This window comes from Pipra filicauda, unplaced genomic scaffold (genome assembly GCF_003945595.2).
Source record: "Pipra filicauda isolate LSUMZ 115617 unplaced genomic scaffold, ASM394559v2 scaffold472_size498715_pilon, whole genome shotgun sequence".
NCBI classification, from domain to species: domain Eukaryota; kingdom Metazoa; phylum Chordata; class Aves; order Passeriformes; family Pipridae; genus Pipra; species Pipra filicauda.
In genome coordinates this window covers 94,330-110,745 of record NW_024104612.1, presented here as the reverse complement: position 1 = coordinate 110,745, position 16,416 = coordinate 94,330, and the positions used below count along the sequence as shown (strand labels likewise).

At 41.3% G+C, this 16,416-nt stretch overlaps 1 protein-coding gene across 3 annotated transcripts in view; it reads left to right on the top strand.

Moving 5' to 3' along the window:
* Nucleotides 1-16,416, top strand: part of CRAMP1 (cramped chromatin regulator homolog 1) — a 50,441-nt gene that overhangs the window by 12,139 nt on the left and 21,886 nt on the right. For 2 of the 3 annotated variants that reach the window (XM_027737967.2, XM_027737964.2), the window contains exons 3-8: nucleotides 263-456; nucleotides 1,860-2,013; nucleotides 4,230-4,313; nucleotides 6,574-6,622; nucleotides 13,886-13,971; nucleotides 14,660-14,783. In XM_027737967.2, the coding sequence (XP_027593768.1) occupies nucleotides 263-456; nucleotides 1,860-2,013; nucleotides 4,230-4,313; nucleotides 6,574-6,622; nucleotides 13,886-13,971; nucleotides 14,660-14,783 (691 nt within the window). The remainder of the gene's footprint in view (nucleotides 1-262; nucleotides 457-1,859; nucleotides 2,014-4,229; nucleotides 4,314-6,573; nucleotides 6,623-13,885; nucleotides 13,972-14,659; nucleotides 14,784-16,416) is intronic. The other variant, XM_027737966.2, reaches the window with a different exon arrangement.

Below are 16,416 nucleotides of genomic sequence, written 5' to 3'. Positions count from 1 at the left end.
TGTCTGGTAGAGGTTGCTGTGCTCTATTCCTGCTTATTTCTGTTACTCCTGGAAATACAAAATTAAGCCATCAAAACCTTCCCCTGGCTTTTTCCTCTTCAAGATTTTATTTCTATAAAACCAAACTTTGTTATCTGCCTGATGTATTTCAGGTGAAGTACCTTGCAAAAAAACCCTGCTACAGATACGAGTGGTGAAAAAGGACTCTATCCATGAATCCTCCTGTTGGTTTATTATTCACTCTTGTCGTGGTTTTTTGCAGCAGCAGATAACGGAGGGACTGCGTCTGGTGGCACATCGGGAATTCCTCCCAGCAATCCGGCTGGGAATTCCAAGTCAGCGGGAAGGAACCTGGGCTCCTCGACTGGAGAGAAGGAAGAAGGGAAGAAGGTCCGACGGCAATGGGAGTCGTGGAGCACAGAGGACAAGAATACTTTCTTTGAGGGACTGTATGAGGTACACATAGAAGAAAATAACAAACTTAGATGGCTTTGGTTAGTCTGGATATTTCTAGAGAAGGTTGGTTCAGTGAGGTTGGCAGGAACAGAAGGCACACTTACACATGAGCACTTCTGTGTCCATACAGTGAGCTATAAACCAGCTGTCACTCAAAGCCACATTTCAAAAGTGTCAAGTTTGTTGGTGTTTTTTTTTAAATACACAGGAAGTATTTCTGAGTTTTATTAATGAAATTTTATAATAATTTCAGTTGTTTTTGAATTACGGTTTGGTTTCAAATGAGAAATAAATAATGTCCCCATCTCGACTTCCAAAAGCAGCACACTTCTTTTGTAATAATACCAAACAAGAAAAGCTGTTCTGTTCTAATAAGAACTGTGTTTAGTCTTTGACCATGAAGAGGTTAGAGCCAGTTCAGTCCTAGGCCGAGAGACACGGAAAAGTTACATCATCTTGTCTTCTGTCTCATATGATGTATGATGGATTCCTGCTTGTCCTGTTCCCGTGATTATTTTAAGAGTATTTCTGTTATCAAAGTGCATAACAAAGGTAAAAACGGATGCAGTGGTGGTCAGAACTTTGCACATGTGCATTTTTTTGAATTTTTTTTTTGTCATAGGCATGGTTCACATGTATATATTTTGTGGACAAAATGAACACTTACACACTGTTTTCTTTAACTCCTCTGACTTGCGGTAATATTCCTGGGAATTGTGAGTTTTTAAGTCACTTCACTGATCTATTTTTTTTGATTTGGAACTCTGTTTGGTCCCCCACTTCATTTATTTTGTGTCACTGCCTTTCAGAAGAGATCTTCACACTTTATATGTAAATCAGTTCTAACCTATTGTGAATACAAAAATTTTGTGATAGCGGGAGTTAAATGTAAGATCAAATCTTTTGGAACTCAAATTTTGTAACCGTATCATGAAATGTACTGTAAATAAAAGTGCAACTGGTAAATATAATAGGTTTTTCATTCACTCTAGTTAGAAATGGTGGGGGGAATGCAGAGGAAAGTGAAGAAAGCTCAGGGAGAGAATCAAGTGTTTTCAGTTCTGCTACTTAGCACGTTTTTGAGTAAGGTTGGATGTTTTGGGTTTCTGTTTAATTTCCTAGCATATTACTGTTTTTATTTTGAAACTGTTAAAGAAATTCTAAAGTAATTAATTTGGCATCTATAATGCATTTTACATAAAACAAAGGAAACCAGTGTTATTCTCTGACATTTTCTGTCATTCTCAGAACTGTCGAGTTCTGATACCTAAGAATTTTTTTTATGACCATTGAAATCCAATATCCCACAAAGAACCCCAAAGGCCCTCACGTTGTTTGAGTTGACTTATGAGGAGATCTATGTTTGGGGTTGAGTATTTCAGTTTGGTTTATTTATTCTTCAGCATGGGAAGGACTTTGAAGCTATCCAGAACAACATTGCCCTGAAGTACAAGAAGAAAGGCAAACCTGCAAGCATGGTGAAGAACAAGGAGCAGGTCCGGCACTTCTATTACCGCACCTGGCACAAGATCTCCAAGTACATTGACTTTGATAATGGTCAGTATGCACCAGTGTGGGCTTGGTGTGGGGGCTGGAGTCCTGCCTTTTGGTACCGTCATGGAGGGCTGGAGTGGTGGAGGTGAGAAAATAAATACTGAGGAGGGTGCCTGTGAACACAGAGTTGTAGGACCAGAGAATGGTTTGGGTTAGAAGGCACCTCAAAGGTCATCCCATTCCACCCCCTGCCTGGACAGGGACACCTTCCACTAGCCCAGGTTGCTCCAAGCCCCGTCCAACGTGGCCTTGGACACTTCTAGGGATGGGGAGTCCACAACATCTCACATCTTATTTTTGTTAGCATGGCCCTGCTGAGGTTCATATTTTTTGAAAAATGCTTTTCAAAACCTGGTATTTGTGTCACTGCTGTTATATGAATTCACCACATCATTTATCTTTATTATATAATGCTGTAGAAAAGCCAGGTTCGATGGAATGTTTTTGTATTCTCAGGAACACTCCTTTGAGGAGAGCTGCCTAAATGTTAGTCAGGCATGAGTGCATCAAGCAGCTGCACCACTGCACCACTCAGCACCACTTTGGAATTCTTGGGGGAAGTCAGAAATAAACAGTCCAGTAAAAGTGTAAATGGTGACATATTTGCTCCCACTTCAAACAAACCTGAAATTATACCATTGGGTCAGTAACTTCCCCTTTCCATTCTATTCCCTCCTTCTGCAACTTGTTTAATGAAAAGGAAGTTGGGAAGTCAGATAAACTGCTGATGGTGTTTTGTAACAATAACAGTAACATATGATTGTTGAGAATGGATTTTTATCAAATCTATTACTATTTAGTAATGGGCAGTGAGGGTTCAAGTTTGTCTATGTGTGCCCAGATCTGAATAACAGGTTAAAGAAATCTATTTCAGTGACAAGATTTTACTAAGATCCAATTCTTTTGACTTCAAGGTGTCAAGAATGTCAGGTCTCCCATTAGCTTGTTGATTAAGTAGAAGTCTCTGGAGTTTTCCTGTCCTGATCGTATATTCTAAGTTGCAGAAATCGTGGCAGTTTGTGATGATTGAAGTATTTGGTCTTTGAATACCTGCAAAAGTTTGGATAGTAAACTCGTCTACACAGTTTGTGGCCAGAACCTCTCAAGTGAAGAATAATTCATTAATGAAAAATGGATATGTCTAGAAAGAAGCTGAAGGAATGCGAATGTAGTGTATGGTACAGTCTGTTTATGAACTTGTCTGTTCCTGAGCTTGGGTTACCTAAAGGAGGACTTGTATATTTAAACCACCTGGCATAATGTGTTTTTGTGAGTTCCTTCTTTCCAAAGCAAGGCAACACTTTAAGATGAAAGAAGCCATTAGTATTTAATTTAAAAACAAATGTTGCAGCAAACACAGTATGGAAGAATCTTTAAAATTAAAAGATGTCACAGAAGAGGTTAATCTGTTTTTTGGATAACAAAGTTCTGTATCTGTATCTGTGTGGTCTAGAATCTCACTGTCTGAAGGAATGTAAGAGTTAGTGCAGTAGTTTGGTAAGCTCTAGTATCGGTAGAAATAATGTGTGCCTGGATTTTGGGATTAAATGAGTCTGCAGGTCAAAGGGGACTAAAGTCTTGATGAATAGACAAGAATAAATATTTTCACCTGATTTGTAAACCACAAGACTGTTCTTACTGTTATAGATCTTTAGATCTATTAGCAGTAATGTCCATATCATATGTCTTGATGAGAAAGGACAAAAAAAAAAAATCCCTTGTAAAGTTAAATAAAATGTCTGCAATTCTTCATGTAAAAATTTAAAATCTGGAATTTACATTAACTTGCTTAAGGTGCATTTGAGTGCACAGAAAATATTCTGTCTTCTGGAAAATCCAGACCTACTTCTAAATTTTCATATAAAAGAGTTCTGTATGCATTTCCTTGGGGGCGTCTGGACATTTCCCTGAGAATTTGTAAACAGTGAAGTGATCCTGGAGTTAGCTTTATTATGAATTTGCTTTATTTTGCAAATTGAACTGTTGCATATTTGTTTAAATTCTGTGGAAGCTGCTTGTTTTCCTGTAATCTGAATTGGTGAACCATCCCATTCTGGTGTTTCTTGAACGAGAACTTAAGTTTTGCCTTCGGTGGGATGTTCGTCTCATCACTGAAAATACAAATGCTCTCCTTTTCAGGGTTGAAATGAGTATCTTCAGCGTAGCTGTGTGTGAGTATCTGCAACCTGCATCTCACTGACACCTTTTCTGCTTTTCAGTGTTTTCTCAAGGACTGAAAAAATCTTCCCTGGAGCTGTATGGCTTAATCTGCTATGGGGAACTGAGGAAAAAGATCGGGGGATGTGAGTACGAATGACTTCAGGTTATTTTTACATGGTAGAATCACAAGTATCTACCCTTGAAGGTGGCAGTGTCTAGTTCAGTTCCACTTTTGAGTTCTTGAGAACTTGTGTTCATTTTATTCTATTGCTGTACTCTGTGGTATTGTTTCTTTGTTATGTGTAGTTTTATTTTTAGAGACCACCTTAGTCTGTTGCATTAGTCCCCTTTGAGAGATTTCTTTAGCTTTTCCTGTCTCCAGAATGCAGTGCATGTATTGCCCATAGGTGACAGGTAAACACACACACAGCTTAGATGATCTATTTTATTATTATTGAAAACTAAGCAATTAAATGTGTAAATGATATAATTTGCACCCACAATTATTTGTGCCTACACAGTCAAAATCTGGGATAGTGCCTTTCTCTGAGTTGTTCTCTAAATCTTTCCTCATGGAACCCTGAAGATGAAAAAACATTACAAATCATAAGACTTTACTGACTAGCCAAGATGGGTTCTGACCTTGCTGACACCTTCGACTATCCCAGGTTGCTCCAAGCCCTGTCCAACCTGGCCTTGAACACTTCAATGAATAGGGGAGCCACAGGTTCTCTGGGCAGTCTATGCCACCCTCATAGTAAAAAAAAAACTTCATTACATGTAGTTTAAATATCCTCTCTTTTGGTTTAAAACCATCACCGCTTGTCCTGTTGCTGCAGGCCCTGTAAAAAAGTCTGTCCCTGTCTTTCTTATAAGCCCCCTTTAAGTAGTTGTTGTGCTGGGACCCCCGGAGTTGAAGGCAGCACTGCAGGTGGGGTCTCACCTGAGTGGAGCAGAGGGGCAGAATTCCTCCCTTACCTGCTGTGGTATCAGCCCAGGACATGGGTCCCATGGTCCTTATGGTTTCCAGAGAGAGCTCTGACATGACTGGCTTGGGGAGTGGGCAGAGGAACACACCCTGTGTGTGCCAGTCCATGCACATACACCTTTTTATCTGTGCATTTTTTCATTTGTCCCCAAGCTTTTTGTACATTCAGTGTTACGTCATAGTGCATCTTCTACATGTTTGTTTAATTTGTGAGACATGGAAAATAAAATACTTCTTTTTGAAGTTATACTAGTTGCAAAGAGAGAAGGACAAGAAGGATTCATGGGTGGACGTGTACAATTCCTAACAGGACTGTGGTATTTGGCAGGGGGTTTTTCGCTGTCCCTTACCAGGGATTGTTATAGCAGGTCGTGAACAAGACTGTTTTGGATGTTCAAACTGACTTTACTCTGTATGTTCAAAGATCTCCAGCATGTTAATTCACCTTGGAGAAGTAATTTTGAGCTGTTTCATGACAAAGCAGGTGCAGAGGCAAGGCACGTTGCGTTGTCACCAGAAATCAGTGTTAGTGTTTCTTCCCTGTACCCACATCTTGTTTTACAAGCATCAGCAGACCCTTCTTGCTGTGACTTGGAGTAAGGTTTCATACAGTCACCATGGCAATGCCTGCAACCTCTATACTTCTGTCTTTTTAGAACTTTAGGACTTATTTACATACTTTATCCACTGACAGTTGGAAAATTCTCATCTCCAAGACTAAATGGACTCGATCTGCAAGGCTCTGCACCCAGTTTATGAGAGGTCTGCTTTGCAGCTGGGGAAAGCAGTTTCTTTTTTTTTGTTTGCTTGTTTTTTTCCTTTTGTCTTTTTTTTCCTCATGTATTCACAGAGTCCCAGAAATAGGGATGAGACATGAAAGCATGTCAGAAATACTTTCAGCATTGCCAGAGGGAGGTTAATTGTTCAGTAAATAGATCTGGACCTTACTATCACATGAATCAAGTTACCAAAATGTCCATTTAAAAACTTGCTGTATAATGCACGGAGAAAAGTGAGGGTTACATGTTAGGTTTTTATTTAGTTTTTTACTGTGTTCGTTGCTATGATGCTGTTTCTTGCTGCCTTAGCAACAGAGATTGAGCAGAAAGATGAAGCTTTTCTTTGTAATGTTGTAGTGTCAGATTAAAGCCTAGCATTTGAAGACAGCTGTAGTACCTAAACTGGGGTCATTTAATCCATGCGTAAAGTGTAATTTTTGTGGCAAGGATCATGTAAAGCTTGCTCGTTATGAAAGTGCAAACTTTTCAGGAAGGGTATGTTACAGCACATTTACACGTGTCAGTCTTAGGTGATAATAAAATGTAATAGCTTTGAAAACCCAACAGGACACAGAAAAGGTCATGGCATTATGACTGTAAATCCTAATTCACTGTGTTATCCCATTTCCTGTAAAGGTATGGATGACAAGAACGCAGCTAAACTCAATGAGCTCATTCAAGCCGGGTAAGTAAGAACTTCTGAAACTCATAAAACTGAGTTGTTCACCAGCTTGACTGTTGTATTGGTCATCCAGAGTCTGGGGATGTTTCTTCATTTTGTAGAGCTCAGTTTGACGTTTTCCGTTCTTAGCTTGTTTTGTATTAGGTTTTTCTCCCCTTTTCCATGAAGCCATTAATTGTTATCAGTAAGAAATGATGGGTGAAGTTTAATAAAATAATTAAATGAGAATTCTTTACAGAAGTTATGTCACTATAACTATGTGGATTCACTACAGGGAATATGGAGTCATAGAATTATTTAGGTTGGAATAGACCTCCAAGATCATCAAGTCCAGCCATTACCTCAGCACTGCCAAGGCCACCACTGACCACGTCCCCAAATGCCACATATCTTGTAAATCCCTCCAGGGATGGAGACTCTAGCCTGTGCTGGTACCTGACCACCCTTTCTGTGAAGAAATTTTCCCCAGTATCCAACCTGATCCTCCCCTGGCACAGCTTGATGGTGTTTCCTCTTGTCCTGTCCCTTGTTCCCTGGGAGCAGAGCCCGCCTCCCCCCGGCTCCCCCCTCCTGTCAGGGAGTTGCAGAGCCAGAAGGTCCCCCCTGAGCCTCCTTTTCTCCAGGCTGAGCCCCCCCAGCTCCCTCAGTCGCTCCTGCTGCTCCAGCCCCTTCCCCAGCTCCGTTCCCTTCCCTGGACACGCTCCAGCCCCTCAGTCTCCTCCTTGCAGTGAGGGTTCATCTCCAAACCCTTCTGTGCGCAGTGCTCATGAGTCCTGACTTTCAGATCTGAAATGGCTCCTCAGACACTGGGGAGCTCAGCCCTCCAGTCACTTCTGCATCTGCTTGACTTTGAGAACGAGTGTTCTCTTCCATTTCAAGGGAGAATTGCAGGATTTGGGAGTTTAGTCTGTGAGTCAATGTATTCATAGAAGACAGAAGGAGTGAGAAGTTGCTGTACTATTAGAAATGAGGGAATACCTGATGTATTTGCACATAAAATTTTTTGAAGTAGTCCAGCTTTTAGAATTTATGTTTTTTGAAGTGAGATCTCTCTGAAAGGATACTACTTTAAAGATTGTGATCACTCAGAAGGCATTGTTTTGTCCTAATCATGTCTTTAAAAGTGATTTGAAAACAGCATTATTTTCTGTCTGTTACAGGTCCCTTCTTACCTTTGGCATTATTGCTTTTAGGGTGCTTCACTGGAGCAGACAAGTTACTATGGAGTAAACTTGACTGCAGAGAGGAGTAGGAGTTTGTCCCCTCAGTAGCTGCAGAGTTTTGACTTTACCTTGCATTATATGGATACTTGATGTTGTACCTTCCTGTTGTTCCCAATGGAGTTTGCAGAATCAGTTTTTTAGAATCAAACCACCTTTCCTTTCCTGGAAGATGCCCTTTGTATGGTGTGTTTGTGTTGCAGGTCTTGAATATGATTCTTAAATCACTTGTTCATTTTTCTGTTAACTGACGGGTTTTAAATTAGAAGTTGCCATTTAGTTTGGGTTTTGTACAGTTAAGAAAACCTAAGCAGTATGTTTTTTCACATAACAAAATTATTCTTAAAGCCAATTACTTCTTCAAATTGGAGTTACCAGTTAAAATGGGCCTGGGATGAGCCTTTATCCACAGTGTCATGAGTATCTCTCTAGTTCAAGATGTCAGCAGTTGTTTCAGTCACTCTGTGCTGTACTGGAGAGTCTTTCTAATACTGGGTCATCCAAACAAACTAAAGCATAACAAAAGAGCTTGATGACGTTTAGTGAGCTGTAGCATCAATCTAGCACTTCGCATGATTCAGGCCTTAGTTATTCTAATTAATTGGTAATGAGGGCTGATGATTTCTGTGAAGTCTAGGTGCTTACTCTATGAGGCCAGTCTTGTTACAAACCATTTTGAAAACAGAAGTCTTTGCATTTGAAAATATTAATGCTAATCTTCTACTCCAAAATTAGAGCGTGCGTAACATTAACCAGTTCAGAAATAGTTGCTTTTGCACAGACTTTTTGTCTACAGATGGGAGGCACATCTTTGCTTCCCTTTTTCTCCTGCATCTCTTACCCGTTTGGTGGGTGAACCTCATCAGCTGAAGAGGAGCAGACTGTGTCTTCATTACTACCTCTGTCTGCACCATGTGAATTAATCCCCTGCATGTTCAGGACCTCATAGCTCCCAGAAGCAAACACATTGCACATATCCCAGTTGATTCAACTTCCCATCTTGCTCAGTGATGGTACAATTTTATGATCCCCCTCCCTATTTGTAAGCACTTCTCAGTTCATAACGTGTTTCTTTCAAGCGTGACACACTCCTGCTCTTCCTCTGAGTGCAATGCACTTTGTAAGGCTTGTCACTGTGTGGAAAGTTGTGAGGGAAAGTGAATCCAAAGTGATTAAAAATGGGGAATGTGAACATGTATTATCCTGATGATCTGCTCCTTAACTAGGTAAACATTTGCCTCATTTGGTTGGTGAGAGAGGCTGAGGTTGTGAGGAGCTACGTGGCGGTTTATTTGCAGGAGGGCTCCAGACCCTGGAGTTACACACTCTAATTCAGTGCTTGTGTTGCATCTCTGGTTTCTGTACTGATTTGATGGAGTGTGGAAAAACAAATGACCCTGTGAGGGACTCATAAGAAAACCATACTTAAGATCTTTGTAGCTGAGCTTATAACCCAGGTAACAGATAAAAAGTAATGCCTGAAAACTCAGATCTGTCTATGGTAAGTGCTGGCAAAGTCTTTGTGACCTGTTCCTGTTGGGCTGTTGCAGTTCAGGCCATTTGCTGTTACACATCTCTGTACTTGTCTTCAGAATGTCAGTAACAGGTAAATGAGGCTGGACCACAGCCACTGGGACAGGTGTAGCTGAATAAATCGGGGGTCTCACAGATTAAGGTTTAGATATTTATAAATGCAAGGGGGAGATAAGAATTACTCTGTAACTGCTCTGAGTAGTTCAGCATACTCAGGTCAACGCTGGCCCACACCAGCTGCTTGAAGACAGGATCACTCTGTCCAGTCCTTTGTGCTAAGGTTTCTATTACAGCATTTTAATTCTACTATGCATTTATTACGTCATTGGGTTCTGTGATTAGGATATGTAACAAGAAACAGAGATTTATGGCACTATATCAGAACTGCTCAGTAACTAGTGTAAATAAACAAACTGATGCTTTTTTTTGTTTCATTTCTAGGAGTGAAACATTTTTATTTAAGTTAGTTTTGCAACACTTTACATTCAATAAAAACCTGTATATAAACAAATACAAATATTTTCTTGATCTCTGTGTAAACATGTAGGATTTCTGGATAAGTTAAAATAAAAATCCAAACAAACTGCAATAAACACCTAAATAAAGAAGTACTGTAACTATGCAGCAGTTAAGCACAGCACTGCTCAGTGTCTGGTAGTGTTTGTGGTTTTCCCCCCCAAACTGAGAGGCTCTTTATAGCACAAGGTAAGAAAGACAGATTGGCTGCTTTGTCTGGTTCAGGTTCTGAATGTGCTTTGTGTGGGATGGGAGTGATTCTTCACTGCCTTCTATTTCCTTGGGAAAGCTCTTTGGCTGAGGGGGCATCTGTAACTCCCTGAAAATCTTGATCATAAAATAGCAGTTCATCCTGAAAAAATAACATATAAACCCAATCTTTTTAAGTAGGCAAGACATGCTCTTGATGTCAAGTCAGACTGGTAGTTCTGAATGCATAGTCAGTAGAGTAACTGTTTTTAAGATTTACCATTTACTGCGTTTGGAAACATCCAGGATCCAGGTAAGAGGAGAAAATAGGTATTTTGAAGCTAAGAGTAGTTCTGTTGCAGACCATTCCTCCTTTCTTCCCTTAAATTTGTAGAAATAGTCTTCTTCCAGCCTCCCAGACATGGATGGCAATTAGGAAGGTATAGTCTCTAAATATATCTACTTTTATATTAGTTTGATAATAAGTTATTCTTTAGACTCTGCCTGGATTGCTTGAAGCTCATCAGACTTAATGGAAAAGGGAATTAGGGGAATTGTTCCTATCTCTCCAAGCAGAACACCTGAATCTGGAGAGCTGGGATGTTACTTCTACAGCATGAGGGAGCAATGGAAGTAAAAGGATGGATTGTTGTAGTTGTGGGAGAGTGCTGTAGTGCCAGGGTGAAAACTTCCATGAGAACTTGTCAGTGCTGTTTTGTCACATTTATGAGTGCTCTGTGTTTCTTCATTGACTGATCACTGTACTTCGCTTGCTGAGTTCTGAACTGTGCCATTCACCCTCAGTGCTCAGGAAATGCAGCATTTCCTGCTCCTCTAGGGCTACCAGCAGGTTCACAGTTATTTGCTTTCTTCCAGTGCGATTTTTATAATACCTTTTCCATAATATACTTACATTTTTCACACTTCTTTCGTGGCTTTTGTCCTAGGTTTTGGTTGGGTGGGTTGTTTTTTTTCTCATCTCTCTGCCCTTTAAGCACAGGTACAGATGGAGCCAGGAGTTTGTGATGCTGATCCACGTTCATTTGTGAGCTGCTCTATGGTGGTAACAGATGTTGGGTACCTGCAGCCCAAGGTGCACCTGAGCAGGTGGCAGACAAATTGAACAGGAACAACTGCCAGGAATCCTGACTCAACAATAGACGCTTTATGACCAACTAGTTAGGCTCTTGAAGAGAGATAGAAAATGTGAAAAATTAGCAGCAGCACTTCTCTTGTTCCTCCTTTTCCTTGATCAATTAGCTCATTTGTTGTAGGTGGATCAAATGGCCTTCTGAGCAGCCAGGCCCTTTTTCCACTCATGTGATGGACCAGTTTCCACAAAGCTTGTCTGTTTTATATAGATGTATCAGTTACTCTAAAAAAAAAAAATCTTTCTCTCCACTTGTACCCTTATATTGTCAAGGTAGTAACAATAACAGTAATAATGACTACAACAACAATAAATGTGCCTTCAAGGGCACATTTGATAATAAGGAATTGCATTAGCTAAAATCAAGGAGGACACTCAGCTCGCACAAGTAGTTCAAAAGAATTTGCTGTCTTAAAGCAGTATAAATTTGCAATTTAGAAACCTGTTCCAGGGTGCATTGAAATTTTGGGTGATTTTCACTGGCTGTAGTGGGTTTTGTATGAGGCAATTATGAAACCTGTGTTTTTCACTTGAACAGGAGGGAACATCCAGGCATGGACTTCACAAAGGAAATCACCCCAGCAGTTCAGGTTGCTGTAATGTTGTAGTGGACTCCTTGCAGGAACAAGGCAGACAGTCACTTGGGCATGTTGATGCAGCCGCATTGTTTTGTGTACGACTGTTCAGTCACATTCCCAGACTTTGCTTTTCTAGCAGTTGGGTGCATTTGTGCATCTTCTCATATCAGTGTGACCTTTGTCAAATTACTTACCGTGGGGACTGCATTACTGGTAGTAAAGCAAATGTAGTTTCATTGAATCCCTCTAGTTAAAGATACAAGGTATTTGGTGTGAATCCTGAGGATGTGTTCCTTCAGTGTAAAACTGAGTAAAATGGAGAGTGATTTCTGGGAACTGCAGTAAAAGTTGAAGAATTGTAGTCCTCAGCTGTTTTTTCAGTTATTGTTCTTGGAGGAGATGATAATAAGCACTGTACAAAGAAATGTAATGTGTAGCTAGAGTTTTTATTTGCTGCAAACTCTCTAGGTGCTGCTGAATCTTTCAGGATCTGTACCAGGCACTTTTATACTGGGCAACTGCTTCTGACTGCTGGCTGAGACCAAAGTCTGAGCTCATGGAAAAAGGTGGAGATTCTCCAGCTAAAGATTCAGACCTAAGAGAGAAGTTGTCCTAACGCGGACCAGCTGAATTCGAGCACAGCAGAATTTGTAGTTGAGTTTCCTGGTTTTATACATTGCAATCCTTGTTGACATAAGTGAGTTTGGGTTCATACTGATTTGTCCTCACTTGTATTGAAATTGGGTTTATTTGCACATTTAAAAAAAAAGAGAGAGAGTGCTAGTTGATTAAGCTTGTTTTCAGAATATTTATTTTCTAAAAATGCTGATTTATTGATAAAATCATATCTACACTTTAATATAAGGATCTGTATAAGAGGATATGGAGCCTTCTATGTTAAGGCCGAGGCGCCCATTGCAATGCCCAGGAGGAGGTTTTACCTTTCATCCTTGTCTTATGTCATTGATTAGATACCCACAAGGGTTTCTGTACCCTTCTCTAAGAGTCTTTACACTGGCAGAGACTGACTGTTGGACTTGGTGGGACCAACTGTCTTCAAACAATTCCTGTTTCCAAGAATTCAGGTTAGGATTAAGTTGGAAGGAAATCTGCCCTTCCAGCCCTGGGGTATTCTGAATCCGTCAAAGTTCATAACTGAGTAAATGAAAGTTGTTCACCCCATCAGCTCCATCTTCTCAGGTCTGGCTTCACTTCTGCTGCCCTTTTGCAAATTTTCCTCTTAGCACCATAGACAAGTGCTCTTCCTACCTAATGATGTCTTCTTTACAGCATAGAAATATTTTCTAATTCCTAGAACTTTCATTTTACTGCAAGGACTTGTGTTCGATCCTGCCGCTTCTATGCTAGCTGATGCTTAATGTTTCAAGTTTTGGGTAGTAATGCTGCCATTGGTAGCTTGGTTGGGCTCAATTCCTGCATTTGAAGTCCCTAAAAAGAAAACAGGAGCGATGGAGTGAAGAAATCAAGTAGTTCCACTGTGTGAAAATAAAAATGACCTCTGGCTTTTAAGGATCTTTGAAACTGCTGATCTGATACTGAAGCTAAATCATACTGTAAAAGTTACTTTGTTCAGGTTCCTGCACAAGCTCTTAGACCTCCTGACTGCACCAGAGGAGGTGGGGATATTTCCAAATGGAAAATGGAAATATGGAAAAATGGAAATTCAGACTTCTTCTTCCTGTAATTAAGAGTCAGGAGTATAAAGGGGAGACTAAAACAAACCCACTTGTCTTTTATGAAACAGCTGTCTGTGTGGGTGCTCTTCAACCCAAGTAGCACAGTCCTGGTCCACTTATAAAACAGCAGTCCCTCCCTGAGTGGACAGCCCAGTGTTTCATGAAAGTCTGGAAGAGGAGGGTAACAAGAGTAGCATTTGCACAGTGAAAAAGTAAGGTGACAGAAAAGACCGAATGCTCTTGTGAACCTGCACTGCAGAGCCTTCCATTCCTGTGTTCATTCCTGTAGCCATGATTGTGTTTGGCTCTGTGTCCCTGATATGTCTGTATTCAGGAACTGTTGTTACTGGTGCCTCTAAGTACTTCTCTTTCCACGTGACCAGGGCTACGACTGTTCGTTACAAAGGCAGAAACCTGCGTATCAAAGCTCCCATGTGCAGGGCTTTGAAGAAACTCTGTGATCCAGATGGTGAGTAAGAGATGCTGGAACATGGGGTGTTTTAGCAGATGGTTGGAAGAATAGAGAATGAGTGGGCTTGTTGTGGTGTGTCCATCACTGGCAGGGAAATTTGGGCTATTGCACATTTGTGCTGAGCACGGATGTGTCACTGTTGGCCTGTTTGCTTGAATAATCCCAGTGACTTCAGGACCCACCCAGTTTTCTCACTAGCACACTAGATCAGCTCACTACTGCTTTACCCACTATACTTTCACTGTGTGTGCAGGTTAGTCCCTTTTGCCAGTGAATTAGGAGCACTATAGTGTCTAGCATTAAGCATTTTCCATCTTTCTTCACCTTCTCCCATTCAGTTATGTGTGATTTCGTTTGTTTGTTTTCCTTCTCTTCCTTGTTCCCAAGTAAGTAGAATCAGGCTGTTCAAAAGGTCTGAAATACTGTATTTTCTCAAGTTTCCAACCACCTGATTTTTGACACTGCTTGCACAGTTGGAATCTCCAGTACCGCTGCAGTGTCCAAGGATAAGAATAAACACATTGGAACAGAAGGTAATTAAGGAAGCAGGCTCCAGTGGTGAAGTTGAGCTGCTGGCTTGTCTGTAGGTGATGCTGGTGTCTGGTGGATTTTATCATGTAACTGAGCACACAGTGTTGTGACTGAGTTGTCCTTGCTTTGACCCTTTGTGCTTCATCTTCCTCAGGTGTGAGTGATGAAGAGGACCAGAAGCCAGTACGACTCCCTCTCAAGGTCCCTGTGGAGCTGCAGCCGCGGAATAATCACGCGTGGGCTCGAGTGCAGAGTCTTGCCCAGAACCCCCGGCTTAGGTAGCAGAACTGATTATGCTGCTCAGATTAGAACAGGGAAATAGATGAGCAGCATCCAAGCCCCTTCCTCTTTCTTCATAGAATCAGCCAGGTTGGAAAAGACCTCCGAGATCATCGAGTCCAACCCTGCTGTGGTTCCCAGACCATGGCACTGATGCCACATCACCTTAAACACCTCCAGGGAGGCTGACTCCACCCCCTCCCTGGCCAGCCCATTCCAATGGCTGGTTACTCTCTCTCTAAAAAATTTCTTCCTAATATCCAACTTAAACCTCCCCCAGCACAGCTTAAGACTGAGCCCTCTTGTCCTACTGCTGGTTCCTGGGAGAAGAGTCCAACCCCCACCTGGCTACACCCTCCTGTCAGGTAGTTGTAGAGAGTGATGAGGTCTCCCCTGAGCCTCCTCTTTTCCAGGCTCAACAACCCCAGCTCCCTCAGCCTCTCTTCTCCTTGTGCTCCAGTCCCTTCCCCAGCCTTGTTGCTCTTCTCTGGACCTGCTTCAGCACCTCCATGTCCTTCCTGAACTGATGGGCCCAGAACTGGACACAGCACTCACCAGTGCTGAGTCCAGGGCAAGCCTGGTCCTGTTGCCACACTGTTCCTGATACAGGCCAGGATCCACTGGCCTTCTTGGTTACCTGGGCACACTCTGGCTCATCTTCAGCTTCCTTTCAATCCAAACTCCCAGGTCCCTGGGAGTTCAGGGTTCTCTTTGATAATGCAGGTGGCCTAAATGTACTTGGTCTGAAGCCTTTGTCCGGCCACAGTGGATGATTTGTAAACATGACCTATCACACTGGGAAATGAGATTACCAGTGTTCTTTATGTCTTTTGAGTAATGAAGGAGCTTTGGAGATGAATATACTTTGTGCCACTTATTGTCACAGCAGAGTGCAAAGAAAACGGAGATTGTAGCACTGGTTCCACAAAAATTTGTATTTAATGTACCACAGACAGAGAGGAGGGAAGTTGCACAGTGGTCAGAGGTGCCTGCACCAAGGCTCTGAATATTGCACCTGCACCCAGTTATATGAGCAGCATGGAAGGTATCTGTAGTTTCTGTTGCAAAAGGACTTTGATGCTGCTGTTCCATTGTCATCAGTGGCTGTTCATCCTGGTACTTATACCTTGTCCAGAACTCATGGGGCCTATGGTGTTGAGTGTTCTTTCAAATATGGCTCAAATACACTTCAGTCTAGTGACCAAAGATCATGATAAAAATCTCCATTCAGAAGAATGTATTAGGTTTATTTTGTGAAATGCTTTCAAAAAGTAAATGAGTGTTTTGTGCCCCTTTTTGTCTTTCTTTCTGTACTTTGTGGTAGTTTTGTGCCTTGCCTACACTTTTGCAGTTCAGCTAAATCCTGCCATCTTTTCCTATCTTCTTCCATCTGGAAAAAAACTAGTTTCTTGAATCATGACAGTCAGGTTTATGTAACAGGCTTTTAGATTGTGTGAGTTGCAGATGTGAGTTATCTAGATTTTAAAGTTGTGGGATAACATGTTTTTGGTTTTGTTGGGGTTTTTTCTCAGAGCTTGGGAGCAGTAGGTGTGTTCTCTGTGCTAGTGTTATAGAATGCCAGTTTATTCGTTAATTCCCCTTCCAGCATTGAGGCTATGACTTGAACTGCTG